The sequence below is a fragment of the Pogona vitticeps genome, chromosome 1 (assembly GCF_051106095.1).
Source record: "Pogona vitticeps strain Pit_001003342236 chromosome 1, PviZW2.1, whole genome shotgun sequence".
NCBI lineage: Eukaryota > Metazoa > Chordata > Lepidosauria > Squamata > Agamidae > Pogona > Pogona vitticeps.
This window is the reverse complement of record NC_135783.1, coordinates 276336144-276359187: the sequence shown is the minus strand read 5'-3', so window position 1 is coordinate 276359187 and position 23044 is coordinate 276336144. Positions and strand designations below refer to the sequence as shown.

The 23044-nt window shown below is 39.8% G+C and overlaps 1 protein-coding gene and 1 long non-coding RNA gene across 4 annotated transcripts in view; one reads left to right on the top strand and one right to left on the bottom strand.

Moving 5' to 3' along the window:
- Nucleotides 1-23044, top strand: part of GAS2 (growth arrest specific 2) — a 144549-nt gene that overhangs the window by 82125 nt on the left and 39380 nt on the right. For all 3 annotated transcript variants that reach the window (XM_072985875.2, XM_072985877.2, XM_072985876.2), the window contains 2 exons: nt 9454-9517; nt 19137-19281. In XM_072985875.2, the coding sequence (XP_072841976.1) occupies nt 9454-9517; nt 19137-19281 (209 nt within the window). The remainder of the gene's footprint in view (nt 1-9453; nt 9518-19136; nt 19282-23044) is intronic.
- LOC140703125 (uncharacterized) lies at nt 3651-16943 on the bottom strand. Its single transcript, XR_012082462.2, has 3 exons — nt 9318-16943; nt 4808-4873; nt 3651-3898 (listed from the first exon to the last, which is right to left on the bottom strand). It is a non-coding gene; the product is annotated as an uncharacterized LOC140703125 (long non-coding RNA).

The window sequence follows — 23044 nt, the reverse complement described above, 5'->3', positions numbered from 1 at the left end:
ATTTGACCATTTCCCACCCACTCCCATCCTCAATGCTTGTGCGACACGAGTATACACTTACACTTGTACACTGCATACAGATACATGGCACTGACTTATTCTGATGCAACACATGAAATTGTGGTAGAAGTTGTTACCAATATAGCAGATTTTAAGATGCAATCTGCTTTATTTCTTTAAATAAATCAAATACCAGAGGCACCTGTTTTTCAGCATTATCGTGCTAAAAAAAGTAATTCTACTTATTTGAGGGGTTCAGAGTACAGCCAGCCTAAGTAGCCTTTGGCAAGCTGCACAATCCAAGGACGCTCCCAGAGAAAGGGAATGGTAAACCACCTCCGAGTACTCTTTACCTAGAAAAACCTGGAAAGAAAGGGTCACTGTAAGTTTGAGTTGGCTTGATGGCACACAATTATTATTGCTCTTATGTTAGGTTTGCACAGCTGTGAGCAATTGTCAACCAGTTAATATCAATAGCCTTATATGATAGTGTTTGAGAAGTAATTATTAGACAGGGGCAGGATGTACCGGGCACCTGGGAAATTACAATGCCTAGTTCATAGGCTTTACCTTGTTTGATGGGTCAGACATTTGCATTCTTCCATTTTACCTAGATACGTGCTCCATGTTCAAATTGTTCCTTTAGGTTGCTTAAAAATACCAAATATTACATGTCAAAATGCACAGTATTCCAGGTCAGCTAAAGGTATTCATTATTGAGACTACAATCTATGTTAATTGGAAGTACTGGGGGGGGGGGGTTGAGCAGGAAAAGCAAATTTACTTTTGAGTAGGCATGTGTGAAATTGCAATGCAAGTGCTATTGAAATGAATTCAACATGTTAGTTGTACAAATTCAGGCCCATTGCTTTTTGTGAAAAACATAGATTTGGTTATAATCTTGCCCCCTGCGAAAAAAAATCCCAATCCATTGTTGCATCAGGAAAAGTTGTCTTTGTTTGTCTTTTTTCACCTTTTGATTAAATTATCCACATTGTTCTGTGTGATTTGTCATTCTGAAGATGATAAAAGCATATTGATTATTTAAATAAACAGTGTCTCTTGATAAAAGTTATGTAATTAGGATGACCAGTTGATTTGCATTTTTTGTCCTCACTTTCAGAGAGAATGATGTATTCCAAGCAGTTCATATCCCTGTTTGGTATAGCTTAATAGATGATCTTTTGTAAAATGAGATCCTCAAAACAACTGATAATTCTGCTGTTGATGGGTTTTTTTTAATCATTGTGAAATAATGCTGTCAGATGATTATGTTATGTCAAATAAGAAGCAAAAGAATTGATGAATGGGTAAGATAAGAATTTGAATGGCATATCATGAAAGATGTATTTTCACAAAAATGGGTTTGGAAAAAAGTTATAATTTTCCAAAATCAAGTATGAAGATAAAAAGAAAGAAAGAATTCAATAATTTAAAGGAGAAAAAAGCATTTATAACTCCTCTGGTAACAATTATTCCTTACACATCTGAAATCCAACTATAATTTGCAACTAAAACAGACCCATTGAATCAGTGGGGATTTGGTGAGCCATCTCTTCTGTGAATTCAATTGATTTAATGGACCTACTACTGGATTTCAGTGCTTGTGTATTAAAGAAAATTAAAAGTTTGTATAGTAAAACTTCAAGAGTTTTGAGGACATAAACATTTGAAAAAAATTGTTAGAAAATCCATATCTTCTATAAGTCAAATGCCAGGTTGTCGTTGCAGGTTTTCTCTTCTGTATCTTTCATTTTTACTTAAAAGAAACATTTTCTTTCATAATTTTTGTTAGATCTGGAACAGCTCTCTCATCACTTCTCTCCACACTGACCATTCAGCCAGCTTTTCCTTCAATTCTTCTTCCATAAATACTTCAGATTATTCTCTATGTAAACTGTTCCTGACAAAGCCATCCTGAATCACCTCAGCCTAACCTTGCCTTCACCTTTATTACCACCCAGTTGTCTCCAGCTACATTCTGGCTGTTTTTCTTCAAACACGCCTGGATAAGAATAGATTCTAAGAGGTCCAGACAAGAACCTAATCACTTTTGTTTTCTGAAGAACACACTGACACTACCTGTGTGTGTAACTGAAGTGAATGAATGAATGAATTTATTTATTACGGCCGAGTGTCCAGCTCATAAAACATGTTTATGGCTGAATTATACAGAAAACAATTTTAAAATGTACAACCAGTTCGTGTAACTGAAGTAGTTATAGCAGTCAAGAATCTCACCAACATGACTATAAAAAGCAAACACACACCTGGACCCTATTTACAAGGGGCTATATTCGTGTAGTGGTTGTCCCAGAGGTTTCTGTAAAATGGATTTCACAGAAGGTGCCTATCTCTGAAGTTAAACTTTTAAGTGGGGAGTGGAGGAATGTCATGTCTGTACATTGTCCAGTAATACGTCTTCTGTACAAGGCTAAATGTTTCAACTGCAATGTTATCAGGTACATATGAGGTATTCAGACAAATATGTAAATATGAACTTAATCAGAGTATTGTGCATTCCTGGGGGTAACCATGGAGTGGACCAAAAAGCCTAGAGACTTTAATGGGTTTGTCAGGTTAGAAAGGCTGACGCTTGATTTTTTTTTTTCCTAAGAGACCTGTAGACCGTTATAAAGCTCTTTAAAAAAATCAGAAGTTTGTGTTCCCCCAGCTGGCATTTATCCCTAAATATGGGTTAATTCCCGTGTGAACCAGACAATGTTTCCAATCATTTCAAAGTTCATCTGGGTATCAAGGTAAAATAAGTAGTTTCATTGTTGGAATAATTCCAGGCAACATTACAAACTGTATTGTTCTGCATTGCTTTTATGCATGAACATCCAATAGTTATTGAAAACATGTAAACATACTCTTGCAGCTATGCGAATCTGTAGGCACCAATGCTTAAAATATATGAAAAATAAACTTAAATCACAGAAAAATACTTAAGTCAGCTTTCAATCCAAAATACAGTAGCACAAAAGGTGCACTTAAAAAGTTTCAAAAAGAATATTTTAATTACATTTCTTTATTTTTATTTTTATTTTATTTTACTGTATTTAATTTTATTCTATTTATATACAGTACCTCCTATCTAACCAAATGACACTCTGGGCAGTTTACAGCATAAAATAAAGCAATACAGAAATCATCTAACCACACCCACTAATCAAAACATCAATACTAATGCAAAACCAAATGCAAATAATAAAACATAAAAAATACAACATTTAAGCATTTAAAATGGTGGTATTATGATCTTACTGTCTAATAGTTTCACCAGGTTCCATTACATACATAGGCATCCTTCAGTCTCGAGAGACTATGGTACATGCTCTGAATCGAGGAGTGTCCTCTCCAGAGCATGAAGCCCGGGTAAGGTAATATGGAGGATAGGCTGTTACCCAAGCAGCAGATCCCCCCTCTCCACATTGCTGAAATGGTCCAATGGAAAGGCAAGAGCCAATACGACTGGTTCCAGCAACGTCGCAGGAGTTGGCAGAACGAAACTAACTGCCTTCAGGACTCCAGCTCCGGATTTTGCCTCTAGGTTAACTCCTGAAGCCTTTTCCATTGGTGGATATAGCCACAAGGCAGTGGAGGTTTGAAATCGGAGTTTTCCTTCTCCTAGATGGGCTGCCAGAACCAGAATAAAATGCCTGTCGAAACAGCCAAGTTTTTAAAAGCTTCTTAAAAATGGCCAGTGAAGGGGCCAAGTGAATATCTGGAAGAATTTGATTCCAGAGTTGGGGAACTACTGCTGAGAAGTCCTGGTTCCTAGTTTTCTCCCTCTGGGCCTTTCTTGGGGTCAGCAATCTCAGATATCCAGCCTGGGACAAACAAGTAGGATGGGTAGTTCTCACTGGAAGAAGGTGTTCTGCCAGGTGCCAAAGACCTAAATGACATTTAAAAATGTTTATTAGCCCAAAAAGCAACCATTCAAAAAGCAAAAAATAAAAATAAAAAAAATCTCTAAAATACATTATTAAAAAGTAAAAAACATTATAGTTCTGAGAAATCTTTAGCCTTTAAGCATATTACTAAACACAAATGAAAAATATTCTAAGTGCTCACCCAGCCAGACCAATTTGAATCTAGGGAGGAAAATCTGAGTTATCCTTGTCTGCTCTGAGGTGCTGCTGCAAGCTGTGCTGCTACATGTTTCTGCTCTTTGATGTCTGGTGCCCAGCATCTGTGTTGTTGGTATCTGGTGTGTGTGGCATGTGGCGTCATGTCTGTATATATCTTGCCTTCCTTTATTTCCCTTTAACTGTAAGTGGCTGAATTTTACTGATCTAATGGAAATCTCTGTTGTTTTTAACCAGGGTGGCAAATTATAACTCCTATTAATTATGAAACTGACAAATTGCTATTATGACTGATAGTTGCTTTTGTTTTGCCCTGTGGGGATAGCTAACTGACCTTTAGTAATTTACTGGGTAGGCAAAATGGCATGAACTTAAAGTGCTAGTGAATAAAGTTGGTCAGGTACCAAATTGCTCTATTCACATTTTAGGTCTCTAGGAGTTTTTTTTAAGTTGTTTTGTATTTCCTTAGCATTTGTTTACACACACACACACACACACACAGCTATTAGTTCACTTATGAAAGAGATTCTTTGCAGGTCAATGCTATTTTACATTGACCTTGTTTTCCTTGCAATGCCTCTGACTCTTTTGTGGTGATTTTTATTACGTTGCTCTTTAAATCTTATTTTTAAAGCACAATGTATATACGTATTCAGGGTTGCATTTTTTCAGTCCCTTCAATTATTTTAGCACCCTATACATATAAAAATCCAAACCTTGACAGTGTGAAGGGGCATTCGCTATTGCTTCAGCATGATAAATCCAGCATTCACATGTTGTAACTGGAAGTGTGGAACAGAAAAGACAAGTATATGAAACTCACTCACCTTTCCTGCTGCAAAATCACAGATTAAACTCTTTACTGTGATTTATAGCACCCCCAATTTTAGATTCATGGAAAATAAAGAAGAGCAGGCTTCCTGCATTTGTTTTTTTTATGAAGGAATCAAGAGGGCTTTGCTCATTGCCCCTTTACAGTCCCTTACATCCTTTCCTGTTGCTGCCTTAGGAAGCTGCTTTGCTCTCTGGTGAGAATGGAGTTAGCTCCTGAAAACTGGAATAAATCAGAGGTTGATGATGATGATGATGATGATGATGATGATGATGATGATAATAATAATAATAATAATAATAATAATAATAATAATAATAATAATAATAATAATAATAATAATAATAATAATAATAATAATAATAATAATAATAATAATAAAAAAAACAGAACATCCAGCTCTGAAGACTGCTGCTGGTCTGGCCAGAAGCCCTTCTGTCCTGCATGCATCATTCTGTTTATGATTGTTTCAATGTCCTCATTCACAGGAATGTTTTTTTTCCCCCACAGAGAACTAGAAGTGCACGAATACAGGCAAGGACCAAGCAAGGATTAAGTCAGGGAATCTCCAAAAGGAGTACAGGGTGGATCAGACACAAATCTTTGCCTGATCCACCATGTGCCCTTTTGGAGATACTGTGACCAAACTGAAGCATGCATATCTCTAGTACAGAGCAAAGAACTATTCATGGTAGTGTATATTCTGTATCTATAGCAGTCAACCTTTGTTGCAGATGCACCATAATCAGATAGAAGCAACACAACTAAAATATATAGCTAATGTTGCCTGACAAAGTACAGGTGCAGTCCCCTGGACTTTTCAGATGTTTTTATATATGTTCACGGTACTTAATCTGGAGAGCAGGCAGCAGGATAGCATTGAAAAGAGGCAGAAAGGAAGGCAGGCCTGCTGTGTGCTGTGTCCAGCCCTGTAAGTGCTTCTGCTGCTCTCCAGGAGTTCTACACATACAGAGCTGGCATCCATGGTGCAACCTGAACACCCTAAAAATGCTATTCAGAGGATCAACAATGTTTATGACACCTTTAAACATATCATTAAGGATCACTCCTTCTTGATTAATTCAGCACACACATTTAATAAGCCTCATGGAAATAAGTCTCCATGAATGAATTAGAATATGATGATGATGATGATGATGATGATGATGATGATGATGATGATGATGATGATGATGATGATGATGAAGAAGAAGAAATGTGCCAAAAATCACATTGGGATATACTAGTATAAAACAGGGTTGCAAAACCTGCAGCCCTGGAGGTACAGGTGGTCCTCAACTCCTCTCTGCAGAACTCTATCCCTTTTGCTCACTTTTCAGTATGCAAGGACAAGATTGCAACCAGTGATGGGAGACTGTCTGACAATGAAGCACGCTGAGGGGCGCATATGTCCAGGGATGTGATTTAAGTGGGGGAGTGCATGCACACAAGTATGGACCTCTGTTTGTGGCTCCTGGCCCCCACACCAAGGCTTATAAATTTTTTTCATCCAGATGAAACACTAATATTGCTACTGTTTTTAGGCACATATTTTTTCTAGTCTAAAAGTACTCTAACAAGTGTGCTGAGGTGGGGGTAGCTTTCTACGGGATGGTATCCAGCAAGTTGAGAAACTTTGGCTACTGTCGTATGTCCATTTATTTTAAAATTACACTTCTGTTGCCTGTTGTGCCAAGGAGCTAATATAGCATCATGATGATTTTGATATTATGAAACTAGTAATTTTGTTTCTGCAAAATAATTCTATTATTGTGTGCAGCGCACACTGTAGCAAACAGATCCATCCACTTATTCAAAAATATACATGCAAAGCAGCTGTAGTCTTCAGGAATGCTTGTGGTTTTTCTTTTAAATGCATCACTGTACTCTTACCATATCACTAGAGATTGATGGGTTAATGCTCGTGTTGTCTGTCATATTCTACCTGATTGCACTGTCTGACATTGTTTATCATGAAATGCATGAGATATTTCTGGATCGAATACTGTGAACCTGACACACGGAAGCACATTAATTTTCATCAGAGGAGCAAAACTCTGGCAGAAACTTCCACTTGTTCATATTGTCTTGCTATCATTTCACATTCTATCATCTGCTGAAACCCTGCATCATTTCAAAAATGAATGCAATGTGTCTAAATATCCCATGAGACGTTTCAGAACCGATTTCTCTAAACTGACCTTTAAGAATATTGAGATACTCATTTCAACTCATGTTGAAGGGGGATTCAATTTGCAAGAGGCACAAAGACCACATTCTAGCCTTCCCTTGATGGTGCACCTGTGAAGCTGTCAGTGACAGGCTCATTAAGAGCTCTTTAGAGACCGACCCAGAACTGCAAGGGATAGGGCTCATGATGTTGGGGCAAATCCACTAATTACATTCATGGTTGTCGTGAGAGTCAGCAAGACAGCCAGGAGGCTGCCAGTACCATAGATAATTTCCTGCTCATTAATGGCTGGTGATGAACTGAATAAGCTTCTTATACTTCTGGCCCAGGACTACTCCGTTCACACTTTCCCTAGCCTTCCTACCAAGAAGAAAGCCTGAAAGACACAGACCCTTTTCTGACACCCGGCATTTCATTGCTCCTCCAGGAATTCTTGCTTCTTATGCTCCTGGTGTTGGTGCATAAACTCCCAGGATTGTAGATCTCCTGGCAGAGAATGTGACATCTTAGTGCTGCATCCAGGCCTAGGAGGTGAACAGGTGTTCATGGACCTCATTGACTGAGAAGTCTCAGGTTTTGTTGGCTCAGGGTATCAGTACCAGATTATGTGTCTCCTACAGAGCCAGTGTCTCCTCAATCTCACAATCCATGTCCAGGCCTCTACTGGACTTTTAGGTCATCACGATATCAGTTCTTTTCATGTGTCCATGATATTAATGCTCCAGCATGAGCCTGAGTACACTTTAAATGAAATGATAATTTGGTTATAGTCCTGTTGTTTTGGAAGAAGAGTGTGACTTACTTGAAATAGACCAGTTGCTCTCAAAGCTGAGTGCCTATACAGTGGGGTCTTGACTTGAGAACTTAATCCGTATTGGAAGGCAGTTCTCAAGTCAAAAAGTTCTCAGGTCAAATCTGCATTTCCCATAGGAATGCATTGAAAACCATTTGATCCGTATCTGCTCTTTTCCGTCCATAGAAATTAATGGGAAGCTGCTATTCCTCCTTCAACCACTAGAGGGGGATATTTTGTTTCTTTTTTTTTCTTAGGTCAAGAAAGGTTCAGGGAAGGCAGGGAAAATACGGTCCAGGCAGTACAGTGGACCCTTGACTTACAGAATTAATCCGTATTTGAACGGTGGCTGCAGGTCAAAAAGTCTGTAGGTCAAGTCTCCATTGAGCTACAGTGCATTGAAAACCGATTAATCCCTTAACAGGCCGTTTTTGTTCCATTTTGGTTTTTTTCTGGTCTGTAAGTCAAATCTCAGTCTGCAAGTCAAATCTAAAATTTGCGGCCAGAGAAGTCTGTAACTCAAAAAGTCTGTAAGTCAAGCCGTCTGTAAGTCAAGGGTCCACTGTACTCTGTTTGGCAGTGTGTTTCTAACAGGGACTAGTTATATGTCTTTGAACTTTCACACACAGCATATAACAGTATGGCTCTTTTTAAAAAGATTGGGTATTACTCCTATTAACTGCCTTCCCAATTATAAACTCTATCCGTTTCTTCCGGCAATATGTCTCCAGCACCTGTTGTTCACTTGGGAATGAATGAATGAATGAATGAATGAATGAATGAATGAATGAATGAATGAATGACTTTACAGGATGAAACCTTGGTGACATAAGTGAATATCTACAGAGAATTCAAAATTCAAAGTTTAAAATTGAATTTTAAATTTGAACCTTCTAGTTAACCTGGGAATTAACTTGGGAATGTTCTCTATATTTTATTTCAGTCTGTCACAATTACTAATATAGTTCTAACCTGTTTTAAAATATATCAAGAATCTACATAAATTTGCATTGGAAGAAACAGCTGTTCTGTGAAAAATAGGATGGGTTGCTTTACATCAAGGATAGTGAATCTGTAACTTTCTGTGTATTTCTGGATTCTAGTTCCTTTCAGAATTAGATTACATGATTAGTGTTCAGGAATGATGGAAGTTGTAGTCCAGCAACATTTACAGAGCCACAGATTTCCCACTCTTGGTTTAATTTATGTCTGCACGTATCAGTTTTGATCTGTTCCTGCCTTTGCTGAAAAGTGGAGCAAATACTTCTGAAATGGGATTTATCTATCTTTTTTACATGAACTTGTATTTAAAAGATTATTATTGCTATTATATTATTATTAAAATAGTCTTACAGAATCTTGCAGTCCAATTAATCAATTTTTTTTTGAAAAATAAATTTTGTTACCAACCTTTACTTGGTCATATGTTACAAGTTCAAGACTGAAGTGTTGAGGATGAGGACACAACCAGCTAGGATTGGTACACCATTCAGATGCGTGAAATATCTTTTCGGTAAATACTTTCTGTCTCTGTTTTGCTTTGCAGTCCTCCACAAGCAGCCCAGAGAAGTGTGCCTGTGTTTGCTCGAACTTGGAAGGATTGCTGCAAGGTAGGAGAAAATATTTAGAGAACAGAACAATATTTGCACCCGTAATAACCAGTGGCTCTTGAGAGAATAACTGGTACAGGGCATTTTTGAGCTTACATTTACACTAGCTAAGGTTAAGGCAAAGGCCCAGCCGTGGCTATATGAGAGTATATTGTGGACAATTGTTCAAACAAAAACAGTTGAGACATCCTTGATGGAGTCTGACTTAAGGAAAAGCAATATGAAAGTAATGTAATATTAATGTAGCCTTTCTGCATCAGATTATTTTATCGGTGCACATTGAAATACTTATATCAACAACTGATGTCTTGTTTTCTGAGTATTAATTTGATTCAGATAATTGAATCATTCGAGTAAATAAATAGTAGTAATACTTTTTTACTCTTCAATATCTTTAGATATAGACCAGTAATAGTCTGTCTGGCCTCCTAAAAATTGGTCTTTCTTTTGTCCATTCCAAAATAACATCTGAGATGGTAGCCTTCTTCAAGAATTCCAAAAGTTACTTAGAGCAGCATGCAAAAAAGAGAGCGAGAGAAGTACTCCAGTCCCACCATTCTTTGTCACTGTTCTCATTGCCTTCGTTGTGTTCAGGGCAGATCTCGAAAGCAAAGAGTCCCTTCTGTTTATGCAAGTTCTCCACATAATGTGGAACCCTAGTGGAGGGTTTATGTTGACGTCTTTTCTGTTACATACTAATGCCCATGTAAGGGGAAACACAAAAGTGTATAAAAGGCAGTTGCATTAGTAGGTGTGTGTGTGTGTGTGTGTGTGTGTGTGTGTGTGTGTGTGTGTGTGTGTGTGTGTGTGTGTGTGTGTGTGTGTGTGTGTGTGTGTGTGTGTGTTGAGGAGCCTTGATGGAGATGTGAAATAATTCACTGACAGCAAAATTTTAAAAATTACTGATATGAGAGAGGCATTCTCCCCTTCTTGCCTTGCTGAGACCAATCACGTATGCAAGTAAAATTCCTTCCATTAGATCTCTGACTAACCTAACCTAAAGCAAGAAAATAGACAATAAAATTTAGAGCGGGAAAGAAGCCATGCAAAAGCCTTCCATTTTAAAACTCCCCAAAACTACAGAACAAAACTAGTGTAGTGGTAGTACAGTACTTGTTTCTTACTTTTTGTGGGTATGGAGGAAGATACTGTGTGAGATGGGGTGTAACTGCTCTGCAGGAAATCTTTGAAACCTTTTGTAATCTATGACAAAACAGATATTCAACAAGAGCTTGACAGTTTGGAGCAATGAACTAACTTCTCAATGTCAGCTTTTGCTGGGTCTGACAGAGTCCACTCACAAAGGACAAGGAGTTGCTGTTACAATTGAAACTTGTGTCTCAAGGAGGGAGGTCATGTAAAGTACAGTATTGAATAGGCCAGTAAGGACCCATTGTTTGTGATGAAATGAGACAAAGTAGGCATCAGCTGTGAAGACAGCCTCAAGCAGACACCAAGGTTGCATTGCTTGCCTGTGGTCATAGCAGCATTGGGTGGTGTTTCTTCTGCTTTTCGCTGAAGTCAAAATGTGACATTGAGGTGAGGACCATCACTTTTCCTGGTAGTCTGTAACACTTGGATCTCAAAGAGTGAACAAACGTGTCAAGGAAATGTAGGAAGTTGGAACTAGCCACTGACTGTGAGCACCTCATCATAACACCACCATCCTGAGTCAACAGAGGAGACTCAGGAGGGGAGAAGGTTTGTGTTTGCACTTCCTTCTGGGTTTCATCCTGTCTTGATGCTTCTATGTATCTTGCAAACCTCTTAGAAAGTACATCACCGCCTGCTGTTCCTTTTCCCAAGTTCTCTGGGCATGCAAGATAATATATACAATTATATTGAAATAGTCAGCCAGTATAAGCCATAGAAAACTGACTGAGCCCACCATGTGAGATTTTGCACGGCAGTTGAAAATCCCAAGTCTCTTTCTAGGGACAGAATAGAACTGAGCAAAAGAAGTTTGAGCAGTTTGATTCTGTTTGCTTAACTTGTGAAGGATTATAGCTGGACTGGACATGGAAGGGAAAACCATTTAAGTCCGCCTCTACTGAAGTAAGAAAAATGCTGTGAGATTAGTTTATGGGAGGCTGCAAGAAAGAAGGGAAACTGCATTCTTCAGGAGAGCCAGAGAGCTACATCTGATGAGTAAGGTTTGGCTGCAGGTGTAGAGTCAGGCCCCAGTGGGGACTAAATGATTTACAGCTTGTCAGCATCTGCAGACAGACAGGAAGTCAATGGATTATATATAGGTGTTTCTTCCAAGCTTGGCTGCTATTTCATTAAACAGAAGGGACCGGCTAGCAGCTACCACAGCCCACAGATTTATTCACTCCCTGTTTCCTATATATTTGCTCCAAGGGTCAGAAAACAGGTTGATAAAATTTGATCCCTGGTGATGGCAAGTTTCTTTGCAAGTTGGATCTTTGGTTTTTAATACGACTAACAATCCTAGTATTCCCTCACACCCCAACACAGTTTGTCTTATGTGGGTGATCACGGAACAAAAGGAAGGCTAATTGACTTAGAGCATGGGTCAGGGAACTTTTTTACCTTTTACCACCCCCCCAAAAAATTTTTTTTATATACGCCAACATTACCCCCTTGATTTGAAAGGAAGGAAATCATACATTATTGGAATTCAAAATATTATTGAATCTACACAGGCTATATACCGAACTAGCAGGATATAACATCAGTATCAAAGGGTGCTGGGCTATGTACCAAACTAGCAAAATGCACCAAATTTAATAAAGATTTGCACTATTTTTGCTGGAACACATTGCACTCTAGCCATGGGGTGGTATAGGACGTAATAAGGTGTCCAACGTACCTAGCAAGTTGCATTAAATTTTTGCTAGCTCGCAGAGGATTTAATCATCATCAGTGGCTGCCAGAGTGGTGCTAGCAATGGCATGCTTGTTAGAGACAACCAACACAGAGATTTGGGGGCGGGGGCTTTTCTTACCACTTTAATCATTCTGTGTGTGGTGTGCTAAAAGGAACAAACCAGGTTAAAGGTCATGTCACCAACCCTGGTGCCACAGCCCAATATCAAAGGACCAGTGTGCTATTTTTTATCATCATCAATGGAAAACTCAGCAGTGGCCAGAGGAATTGAAAAGATCAGTCTACATCCCAATCGTAAAGAAGGGAAGTGCCAAAGAATGCTCCAGCTACTGGACAATTGCACTCATTTCACATGCTAGCAAGGTTATGCTCAAAATCCTCCAAGGCAGGCTTCAGCAGTATGTGGACCAAGAACTCCCAGAGTGCAAGCTGGATTTCGAAGGGGCAGAGGAACTAGAGACCAAATTGCTAACATTCACTGTATTATGGAGAAAGCCAGAGAGTTCCAGAAAAAAACATTTACTTCTGCTTCATTGAGTACGCAAAAGCATGGCAGAAAGTGAGGAGGAATTAAAGAACCTCTTAATGAGGATGAAAAAGAAGAGTGCAAAAAATGGTCTGAAGCTCAACATAAAAAAAACTAAGATCATGGCCACTGGCCCAATCACCTCCTGGTAAATAGAAGGGGAAGATATGGAGGCTGTGACAGATTTTACTTTCTTGGGCTCAATGATCACTGCAGATGGTGACAGCAGCCACAAAATTCAAAGAAGCCTGCTTCTTGGGAGGAAAGAAATGACAAACCTAGACAGCATCTTAAAAAGCCACCCTTTTTTCCCACCTTAATTCAAGCCTGCTGTTTCGCTTGCCTGTTCCTTTTTTCATAGTTTTGAGTCAGTCTCTCTATCTATCTCTCATACACACACACATCGACCCACCCTCCCTCCCTCCCTCCCTCCCTCCCTCCCTCCCTCCCTCCCTCCATCCATCCATCCATCCATCCATCCACTTTATACATACATTTAAACAAGCTTGATGAAGCCATTGGTCTCTCACACCTTCCTTCCCTCATTAACTGGAACCTTTCCCTCCTCCTGTTTGCTTGCAGTCTCCAGCGGAAGCAGTCATTCACAAGCCCCAGATTGATTGACTGCCCGGGGCTATTCCACAGCTGTAACCAATCAAGCAGGCTTATCTCTGATCTCTGAAAGAACGGATTTACACGTGCCCTGCCGCAACCAAGGAAGTAACAGGGAGAGGTGGCTTACAATTTGAGATTTGGCTGCAGGAGGTGGGGTGGGGGATGGGGTAGCGGTCTGCTCATTACCCCCTAGGACTTTCACTTTTACCCCATTTGGGATAATTTATCCCTGTTCCCCGACCTATGCCTTAGAGCAGTGGTGTCCAACCTTGGCCCTCCAGATGTTCTTAGACTACAGTTCTCAGAAGCCTTCACCAGCACCTCTGCTGGCCAGGATTTCTGGGAGTTGAAGTCCAAGAACATCTGGAGGGCCAAGGTTGGACACCACTGCCTTAGAGAGAGAACAAAGAAGTTGACAGCGAATGTCCAAGCCAGCGGAGCTTACTGGCAATGCCCTGAGGGCTCTTTTTATTGACTTAGCATTATTACATAGTATGTTATGAGAGAAACATATAGGATATTACCATGTTTCCCTGAAAATAGGACAGGGTCTTATATTTTTTGCTCCAAAAAAAAAAAAGCATTAGGGCTTATTTTCAGGGGATGTTTTATTTTTTTCATATACAATCATCTATATTTATTCAAATATAGACATGTCATCATCTGGTTGTTGCACAATGGTGGAGGGCATGTTTTCACTTAACTTGGGCTTATTTTGGGGGTAGGGCTTATATTACAAGCATCCTGAAAAATCATACTATTTTCAGGCTAGGTCTTATTTTCAGGAAAACAGGGCAGTTACCTAATCATAACCAAGATTGGCTAAAATAACCCTTTGATCTTGTGCTCTACCTCTAAGCGAAAGGTCAGAAAAAGGGGTTGCCCCAGCTGCTGGCAACTGCCACATCCTGCCAGGAGTGTATGCACGTCACTGAAACAGAATGCAGCTACAACCTTTAGGCAGGAGTTTCCCACAGTCTTATTATCAGGATTTGGGGAACTTATTGAAACCATGGAGGCCTGGAATTTAAGGAAGGCAGGACTGGATTTTATGAGGAATATAGGAAGCTGCCTTTTACTAAGCCAGGACATTGGTCCATTGAGGCCAGTACCCCTGACAAGGACTGTAGGAGCTCTCCATGATTTTAGGCAGAAATCTTTCTAATTATACTTGGAATTATCGGGGATTGAAACTGGGATCTTTGGTGTGCAAAAGTATATGCATTACCTCTATGTTAAGGAGGAGCACAGAAGTTCCACATGAGTCACTATTTCACACCCTGGCATTGTCTACGCATCCTTCAGTCTCGAAAAACTATGGTAACATGTTCTGAATAGAGGTCTTGGAACAGTGTCTAGTGTAGCTGAGAAGGCCAATTCAAGAGTGACAATCCCTTCCACACTGAAGAGAAATACAATCTGTCCCCTGTCCGGCTCCCTGATTTTGCTGGTGTCAGGACTGCCTCTTTGCCTCAGCCTGATGAACAAGTGCCTCTTCAAATTGGGAGAGACTGTGCTGTACCACCTGCCTCCAGACTGATTGCTCAGATGTCAAGGTTTCCCATCTGTTGAGGTCCATTCCTAAGGCCTTCAGATCCCACTTGCAAATATCCTTGTATCACAGCTGTGGGCTCTCTCTAGGGTGCTTTCCCTGCACTAATTCTCCATACAGGAGATCTTTTAGAATCCGACCATCAGCCATCCTCACGACATGCCCAAGCTAACGTAGACATCACTGTTTCAATAATGTATACCTGCTAAAAATTCCAGCTCGTTCTAGGACTACTCTGTTTGCAACTTTGTCCTGCCAGGTGATACTGAAAATGCATTGGAGACAATGCATATGGAATGTGTTCAACTTCCTCTCCTGCTGTGCACAAAGGATCCGGGACTCACTGCAGTACAGGAGTGTACTCAAGACACTCCTGGCATTACTGATTTGCTTTAACAGTAAAAATAACTAATAGCAGCAAGGGATTGCCTGCAACAAAATTTTGCAGCAAATCAGTGGCATTTATGGATTACCCGAGTCTGTGAGTGACACAAGAAGCTTGGAAACACAAAAGTCAGCATCAAAGACAGGAATCATCATTTTTGAGCAACCATGAGCACAGCCAGTATGCATGTAAATCAATGTAACCTGAGGGTTCTGTGTGTGACTGAATGCTCAATATGTTATTTTTTGCCACCTCAGATTGATGAGAGATTTGGGCTCAGGAATTGTGATCAGACTCAGCTCTCACCTCTGATCTACAGTGTTGATAATGGAATGCATTGCAAGGCTGCTGTAAGGTCTGGTGGCTCTCATTCTGTTAGCCCAGCAACCCAACCATTAATCATGCTATCGCAGTGACTCACCCTGCAGGGTTGTTGTCTACCTATTGTTCTCAGCCTATGTAAGGATAAAAATATGGCATAGTTGTTGCACTCTCAACTCTAGCCCACTCTATCTGCAATGGAGGTCTAATACTACCGGACAATACTACAGTAATGCTACAAAACAGGTGTGGCTGTTTGTTGTAAGAATACAGGGGACAGTCATCTCACTGTCTGGAGAATGAGAGAGAACTACATTGTAGTTTCATCTAAAGCTACTCATTATTAGCTGCTGCCTCCTCCATCTTGCATGTAGGACAACAAACTCCATTTGCTTTACAAATAACATTGTTGTTTTTTAAAAGTTTCCCATTAAATAACATTGTACTTTGAGCAGGAATGTTTCTTTTCTGCTATCTCTTGATATTTTGGGGAGAGTGGGAGACTAACTGGTGCTGAGTCGCACTTTTATATTAGCATCTCAGCTTTTTCCAGTGTTTTCTGTTAGTAGCTCTCACTTCTACCCTGGGGACATTTAAAAATAGTTTCTCAGTGCGAACCAGGAAATGATTTCTCCAGACAATGAAATCACGGAGTGAAGGTGGGGTGGGGGGCTCTGTTTGAATGTTCAGATTTCTCAAACAATGTGAGAAATGACAAGGAAGAAGCATTTTGTGTGCCATTGTGAAAGGCTTTTGGAGGGAGTGTTATTTAGGTACAATCCCGCATACAGTGAGCTGATTTTTTTCTCCATTTCAGAAGTTGGTCAGGGTGCTAACAGTACAGTTAGTTATGTGCACAAGAATCTTGTATCACTGGTTTATTCTTCTTTCTACTGACTGATTGTTTGTTTATTTTACATTTATGTCCTACTTTTTCTCCAACAAGTGCAAGGACATGGTTGGCCTCCTCTCCAGTTTACCCTCACTAATAACTGTGAGATAGGTCAAGATGAGAAAGGGACAGGGCAAAGATCTTGTAGTGGCTTTAATGGCCAAATGGGGATCTGAGCCCAAATCTAGTTTCATATTCTGCTTTTAGCAGAAGTAGCCATGTTAGTCTGTGGAAGTATATCAGACAAAATAACAACAACAACAACAACAACAACAACAAACAGAAACAAAAGATAGAGAGAGAGACAGAAGCACTGTGGCACCTTAAAGACACACTGCTTTACTGGATGTAAGTTTGGGTCAAGTCCACTTCCTCAGCTATTTGAGTGAAACTGTATGGCTGTCAAAGCTGTAGGAGCTGACCGCCGAAGAATTGATGCCTTTGAATTGTGGTGCTGGAGGAGACTCTTGAGAGTTCCCTGGACTGCAAAGAGAACAAACCTATCAATTCTAAAGGAAATCAACCCCGAGTGCTCACTGGAAGGACAGATCCTGAAGCTGAGGCTCCAGTACTTTGGCCATCTCATGAAAAGAGAAGACTCCTTGGAAAAGACTTTGATGTTGGGAAAGTGTGAAGGCAAGAGGAGAAGGGGACGACCGAGGACGAGATGGTTGGATAGTGTCATCGAAGTAACCAACATGAATTTGACACAATTCCGGGAGGCAGTGGAAGATAGGAGGGCCTGGCGTGCTCTGGTCCATGGGGTCACGAAGAGTCGGACACGACTAAACGACTGAACTACTACTACTATGACCAGATGGGTTTACAGATAATGGGCATAGTGACAATGGCTCATTAGTAAACAATAGGGCTATCAGGCTATGAATAATTTCAGTTGTCATTCTGCAACATAACAATAGCAGTAATATTCTAACCATTATGCCATACCCCCTCTCTATATTCATTCTAAGCTTCTTGCTTGTGAAGTACAGTCTTGCTTCCTTCTGTCTTTCTTCACTAATTTCCCTGTATGGATCTTCTCACTTTTAGCATTCTCCTCAGTTTTGTATTTGTGGACTATCATGGAATCAATTGCAATGAAGAATGGCAACAAAGACATGTCCCTGTCACCAGTTATTTGCTATAGCCTTTCCAGGCAGATGGAATTGTCTGCCTCTTGATGCACATATTTTATCTGTTGCTTCAATCAAAGAGTTTTGGCTGTACTTCCCTCCATAAACCCTCAGGCCATAATCTTGTACATCAGATCCACTTATACAATGGTCCATTGCACAAGCGGGTTGATACTTTCTAAGCATATGGAAAGGGGTATTGGGCACTTTGTTGCACAGGTGTAAAGCTCATTCTTCCCAATGGGACAGTCACCACTTGCATGATTACAAGCTGGCCATCATACAGAAGGACATGAACAGAGTGTAACAGGAGTCTGGCCTTGAGAACTGAGGGCTTATAATTGAGGGCTTAGAGATGAGGGTCAACAAGAATGTTATAGTGAACCCATTGTTAGATGCTGAGCTTTTGGGAGAAATTAATTAATCTATCACAGCTAAAAGCCCCTCAGATCCTGCAAGTTGTTTTGCTTGGTGATTGATCATAGGGGCAAAAGGATGGGGCTGAAGTTTATTTTATGAACACATCATTTTTTAATAACTAACCAATAGGATTCTGGTCATAATGTTGAATACAACACGTTCATGTTAAATACAATGTGCTCGGTATTCTTGAGCAAGTACAGATGGGTGTGAAGATTTAGATCTATGTACCCCTTGTCAGTTTCTGTATCAAGATCTCTTTCATAAACTAAAAAGAAGAGACCTCAACAAGGCCCACAGACTTCTTTCCTTCTCCATTTCAAGCTGATTGTGAGGAGAGAGTAAATTCTGATAGTGAAATTGGTCGGTGGGACGTTTAAATATCTCTAGTGCATGCACAACAGACCTTGTCTGGAATGTGTGCTTACTCTAAAGTAAAGACAAATCAAAACAAAACAGCAGCCTTTATATTTGACATAAATGTATCAGTGCTTCCCAACGTTCTGTTCCCAGATGTTCTTGGGTTACAACTCCCAGAAATCCTTGCCATCACAACTAGTAATGAAGGCTTCTTGGGACTGTTAGTCTAAGAACATCTGGGGAACCAAGGTTGTGAATCACTGATGTAGTACATGTAATATTGGTGGTAGGGTATGAAGCAAGTGTGGGGATATCTGGCCTTCTAAATAAAAAAATAGTTCAAATCCCAAAAGCCTCACTCAATATGGCCAATGGTAAGATACTATGGGAGCTGCAGTATGAAACCTCTGGAAAGACAAAGGTTTCTTAACCTCAGGATAAAGCATGAAGTGCTGTAATAGTTATTTGCTTTCATTAAACAGTGTAATGCTGTTAATCTGTTGGAACATAAATTATGAATTTATGAGCAGCCTTACAAACACAGGAAATGTTTTACATTCAAAAGGTTTGGTGTGGAGCCACCTGGATTAATAAAGCTGGAGAAAGAGATTGAACAAGAAGAAACACTTTCCACTCCTCTTCCATCCCCTTCACCCTCTCCATCAAAGTCGCCTGGCAAAAAAAGCACAGGAAAACTCCTGGATGATGCAGTAAGTGTGTCTTGTTATATCTCAAGGGGCCTCATTTTTTTTTCCACCTCAGCATACTTGTCTTAAGGGACGTGGTGGCACTGTGGGTTAAACCGCAGAAGCCTCTGTGCTGCAAGATCAGAAGACCAGCCGTCGTAAGATTGGATCCATGTGACAGAGTGAGCTCCCATCACTTGTCTCAGCTCCTGCCAACCTAGCAGTTTGAAAGCATGCAAATGTGAGTAGATAAATGCCACCTCAGTGGGAAGATAATGGCGGAAACTGTCTTTGGACAAAACACTGACTCTATGGCTTGGAAACGGGGATGAGCTACATGCCCTAGAGTTGGACACGACTAGACTAAATGTCAAGGGGAACCTTTACCTTTACGTTATACTTGTCTTAGTAGGTGTTGGTGAGCCTTCTGATTTTTCTTTTTTAAGTCATATGTCATGCTGTAGCAGTTAAGGATGGGATATTCATTCACTCTCAGTTTGGAGCAATATCTTATCACATAGAGACAGGTAAAAACATAAAGATGCACTGACTATAGGACAATGATTGGGTCATCAGATGTTCTTGGACTAAAACTCACAGAAACTTTCACTACAAGTTGTGCTGACCAGGATTTCTGGGAGTTATAGTCCAAGAACATCTGAGGATCCAAGGTTGGTAAACACTGCCGTAGGAGGTTAAGATTAGGCACAGAACTTTTCAGCCAATACAAATTATCTCCATCATCTGATCCCCGAGATGTACAAACAGAACAATCCACTGTTCTTCAAATGGGAAGGGGAAGGGATGTAGCGAAGGAAGAGCTGAATTACATCAGTGTTTTTCTAGCCCATGCCAAAATGTTGCTTAGAAAAAAGTAAGCCTAATTTTTCATAACTAGTGTGGTGTAACAGGTAGAGGGTCAAACTCAAAGTGAATATGAGATAGAAAAACAATAACTGATGTGGCATCAACTATACTTCTCAGAAGGCAATTTGAAACGAATATAGCAAGAAGAGAAAAAGGGTGAATTTGTATTTGTGTATGTGTTTGTGTGCATGCGTGCGAAAGAGCTCCTTTTTTTTGCAAAGTGGAGGAGCAACACTAAGAAGTAAGGTTATATTTTTATATGAGCAGAGAGATTAGGAGGATGAAAATGACAGAAGAGACAAGGCCACAAGGCTACATTGTTTTAATGTGTTTTAATTTTTGTAAGCCGCCCCGAGTAGACGTTGTCTAGAGGGGCGGGGTAGAAATTGAATGAATGAATGAATGAATGAATGAATGAATAAATAAATAAATAAATAAATAAATAAATAAATAAATAAATAAATAAATAAATAAATAAATAAATAAGAGCAGGAACTTGAATCCGGGAACAGATTGGAAGCCAGCTAAGGTTCTTGAAAAGGGTGTTGGTGATTGGAGAGTAAATCAGATTTATAGCATGAATATGACTGGCAAGAGCTTCAAGGCATCAGACAAAGTTTGTGTTATCAGGTGCTGTACACTCAAGAATGCAACCAGCACCCTGTTAATGAGCAACAATTTGCCGTCAAGACACACCAATTTCCCTTATACAAAATGAATAGGCAATAGGATTCTGGCTAATATGTTTATCCTGTTCTTTGCAGCACTTCTCCCCATATTTATTTATTTATTTATTTATTTATTTATTTATTTATTTATTTATTTATTTATTTATTTATTTATTTATTTATTTATTTATTTATTTGTCTGTCTGTCTGTCTATCTATCTATCTATCTATCTATCTATCTATCTATCTATCTATCTATCTATCTATCTATCTATCTATCTATCTATCTATCTATCTGTCTGTCTGTCTGTCTATCTATCTATCTATCTATCTATCTATCTATCTATCTATCTATCTATCTATCTATCTATCTATCTATCTATCTATCTATCTATCTATCTATCTATCTATCTATTTATTTATTTATATGCCACCCACACTACCCAAAGGTGAAAGATTTCACAGAAAGTGATTTTTCTCATCTATGCATCTTGCACTTAGTGTGCTTTATTTTGTGATTGGTCATTGGAATGCAGATAATAATAATTACATGCCATCGAGTAGATTCCAACTTATGGTGGCCCTTTCCAGAGTTTTCTAGATACTGAGTACTCAGATGTGGTTTACCATTCCCTGCTTCTGGGGCTGCTGTCTGGGACTGTGCAGTTCATTCAAGGCTACACAGGTTGGCTCTTCTCCTGAGAGGCTCAGTGGGGAATGCAACCCCGAACATCTGGTTCTGTAGCCAAATATCTAACTCACTGGGCTATACAACCAGGTTTTGGTAGGTAAGCATAGGCTTAATTTGCAAGCATTGATTGCAAGGACAAATGCAAATATGCATTTTCTGTTCTGCCTGATTTGACCTAAGAGTTTCACTATGCTATTGGCCTATACAGAAATATTACACCTAACCTGAATAAGGAGTGTTCTGGACAACTGTGGGTTAAACAGGAAAGTAAAATATGTCTTCTAAAAAAAGATTCTGTTGCTATGGCAACTTCTGTATCACATGATAGGATGTGCCACCTGGGAGTTACAAAGCACTCCTTGAAAGCCCCTGTAACACTTTTGAACTACAATGAACAGATGGAATTTGGTATATTTAACAGGGCTCATGAGGCATAATTTGTTGAAAAGCAACCTTAGCGAGGTTTCACCTTTTTTAAAATTTGTCCTATATCTTTAACTTTTCAAACTCTCTAGCTGCTACTGTCAGAAAAAAGGTAGATACAAAGGTTATGCATTGTTGTAGTGAATAAACGACTTATGGGGATGAAGAGACAGTGAGAAAGGGAACACGAACAATGACCTCTTTTAATTTACAGAACAGCAGCTGAAGAACAGATATTAAAGCATCTAAGGCAGCCTCTGACTTCCACCGTCACCACTTTCCTGGTGACATTGATTGTAACTTTTACCGTTTTGACATAGTCTAGAAACAAATTTGCAGCAGAACTGAATCCTGATGCTCAAACCCGCCCCCTCTTCCCTATTTTTTAAAAAATATTGATGCTGACTTTAAGTGACAATGACAGCAACAGGACTTCATACCTTGTTTGCTTCACACTTATGAAATAGGTTTCTTCTGCTTTTGCAAGGTATGAGAAAAATATACAAGCTGAAACATTTCATTATTGCAAATATTAGGTCCAGGTTAGACATTTGACTTAGGTGGTGTAGCCTACTGTTAGGATTTATCTTGGCTGGCTTTGGATGTTATTCTCCTTGACTTGACTAGATGCTTGTGTATATTTGGGCACTTCCTATTCTTTCTCAGGCAACAAAATGCCTTGGGCTGGCACTGTCAAAAGGGCAATGTGGGTGTTTTTCACTCATCACAGCTGACTAACCAGACTTTAGATAGGACATCAAATTAATTAGCATTTAATTTGAATTTTTCCTAAAGGATAAGCAAAAATAATTAGGTAAAGGTTCCCCTTGACATTTAGTTCAGTTGTGTCCAACTCTAGGGCATGGTGCTCATCCCCATTTCCAAGCCATAGAGCCAGCATTTATCGGAAGACAGTTTCCATGGTCACGTGGCCAGCGCGAGTAGGCACGGAATACCGTCACCTTCCCACTGAGGTGGTACCTATTTATCTACTCGCATTTTAACATGCTTTCGAACTGCTAGGTTGGCAGGAGCTGGGACAAGCGGCGGGAGCTCACTTATCGCGTGGATTCAGTCTCACGACTGCTGGTCTTCTGACCTTGCAGCACAGAGGCTTCTGTGGTTTAACCCACAGCAC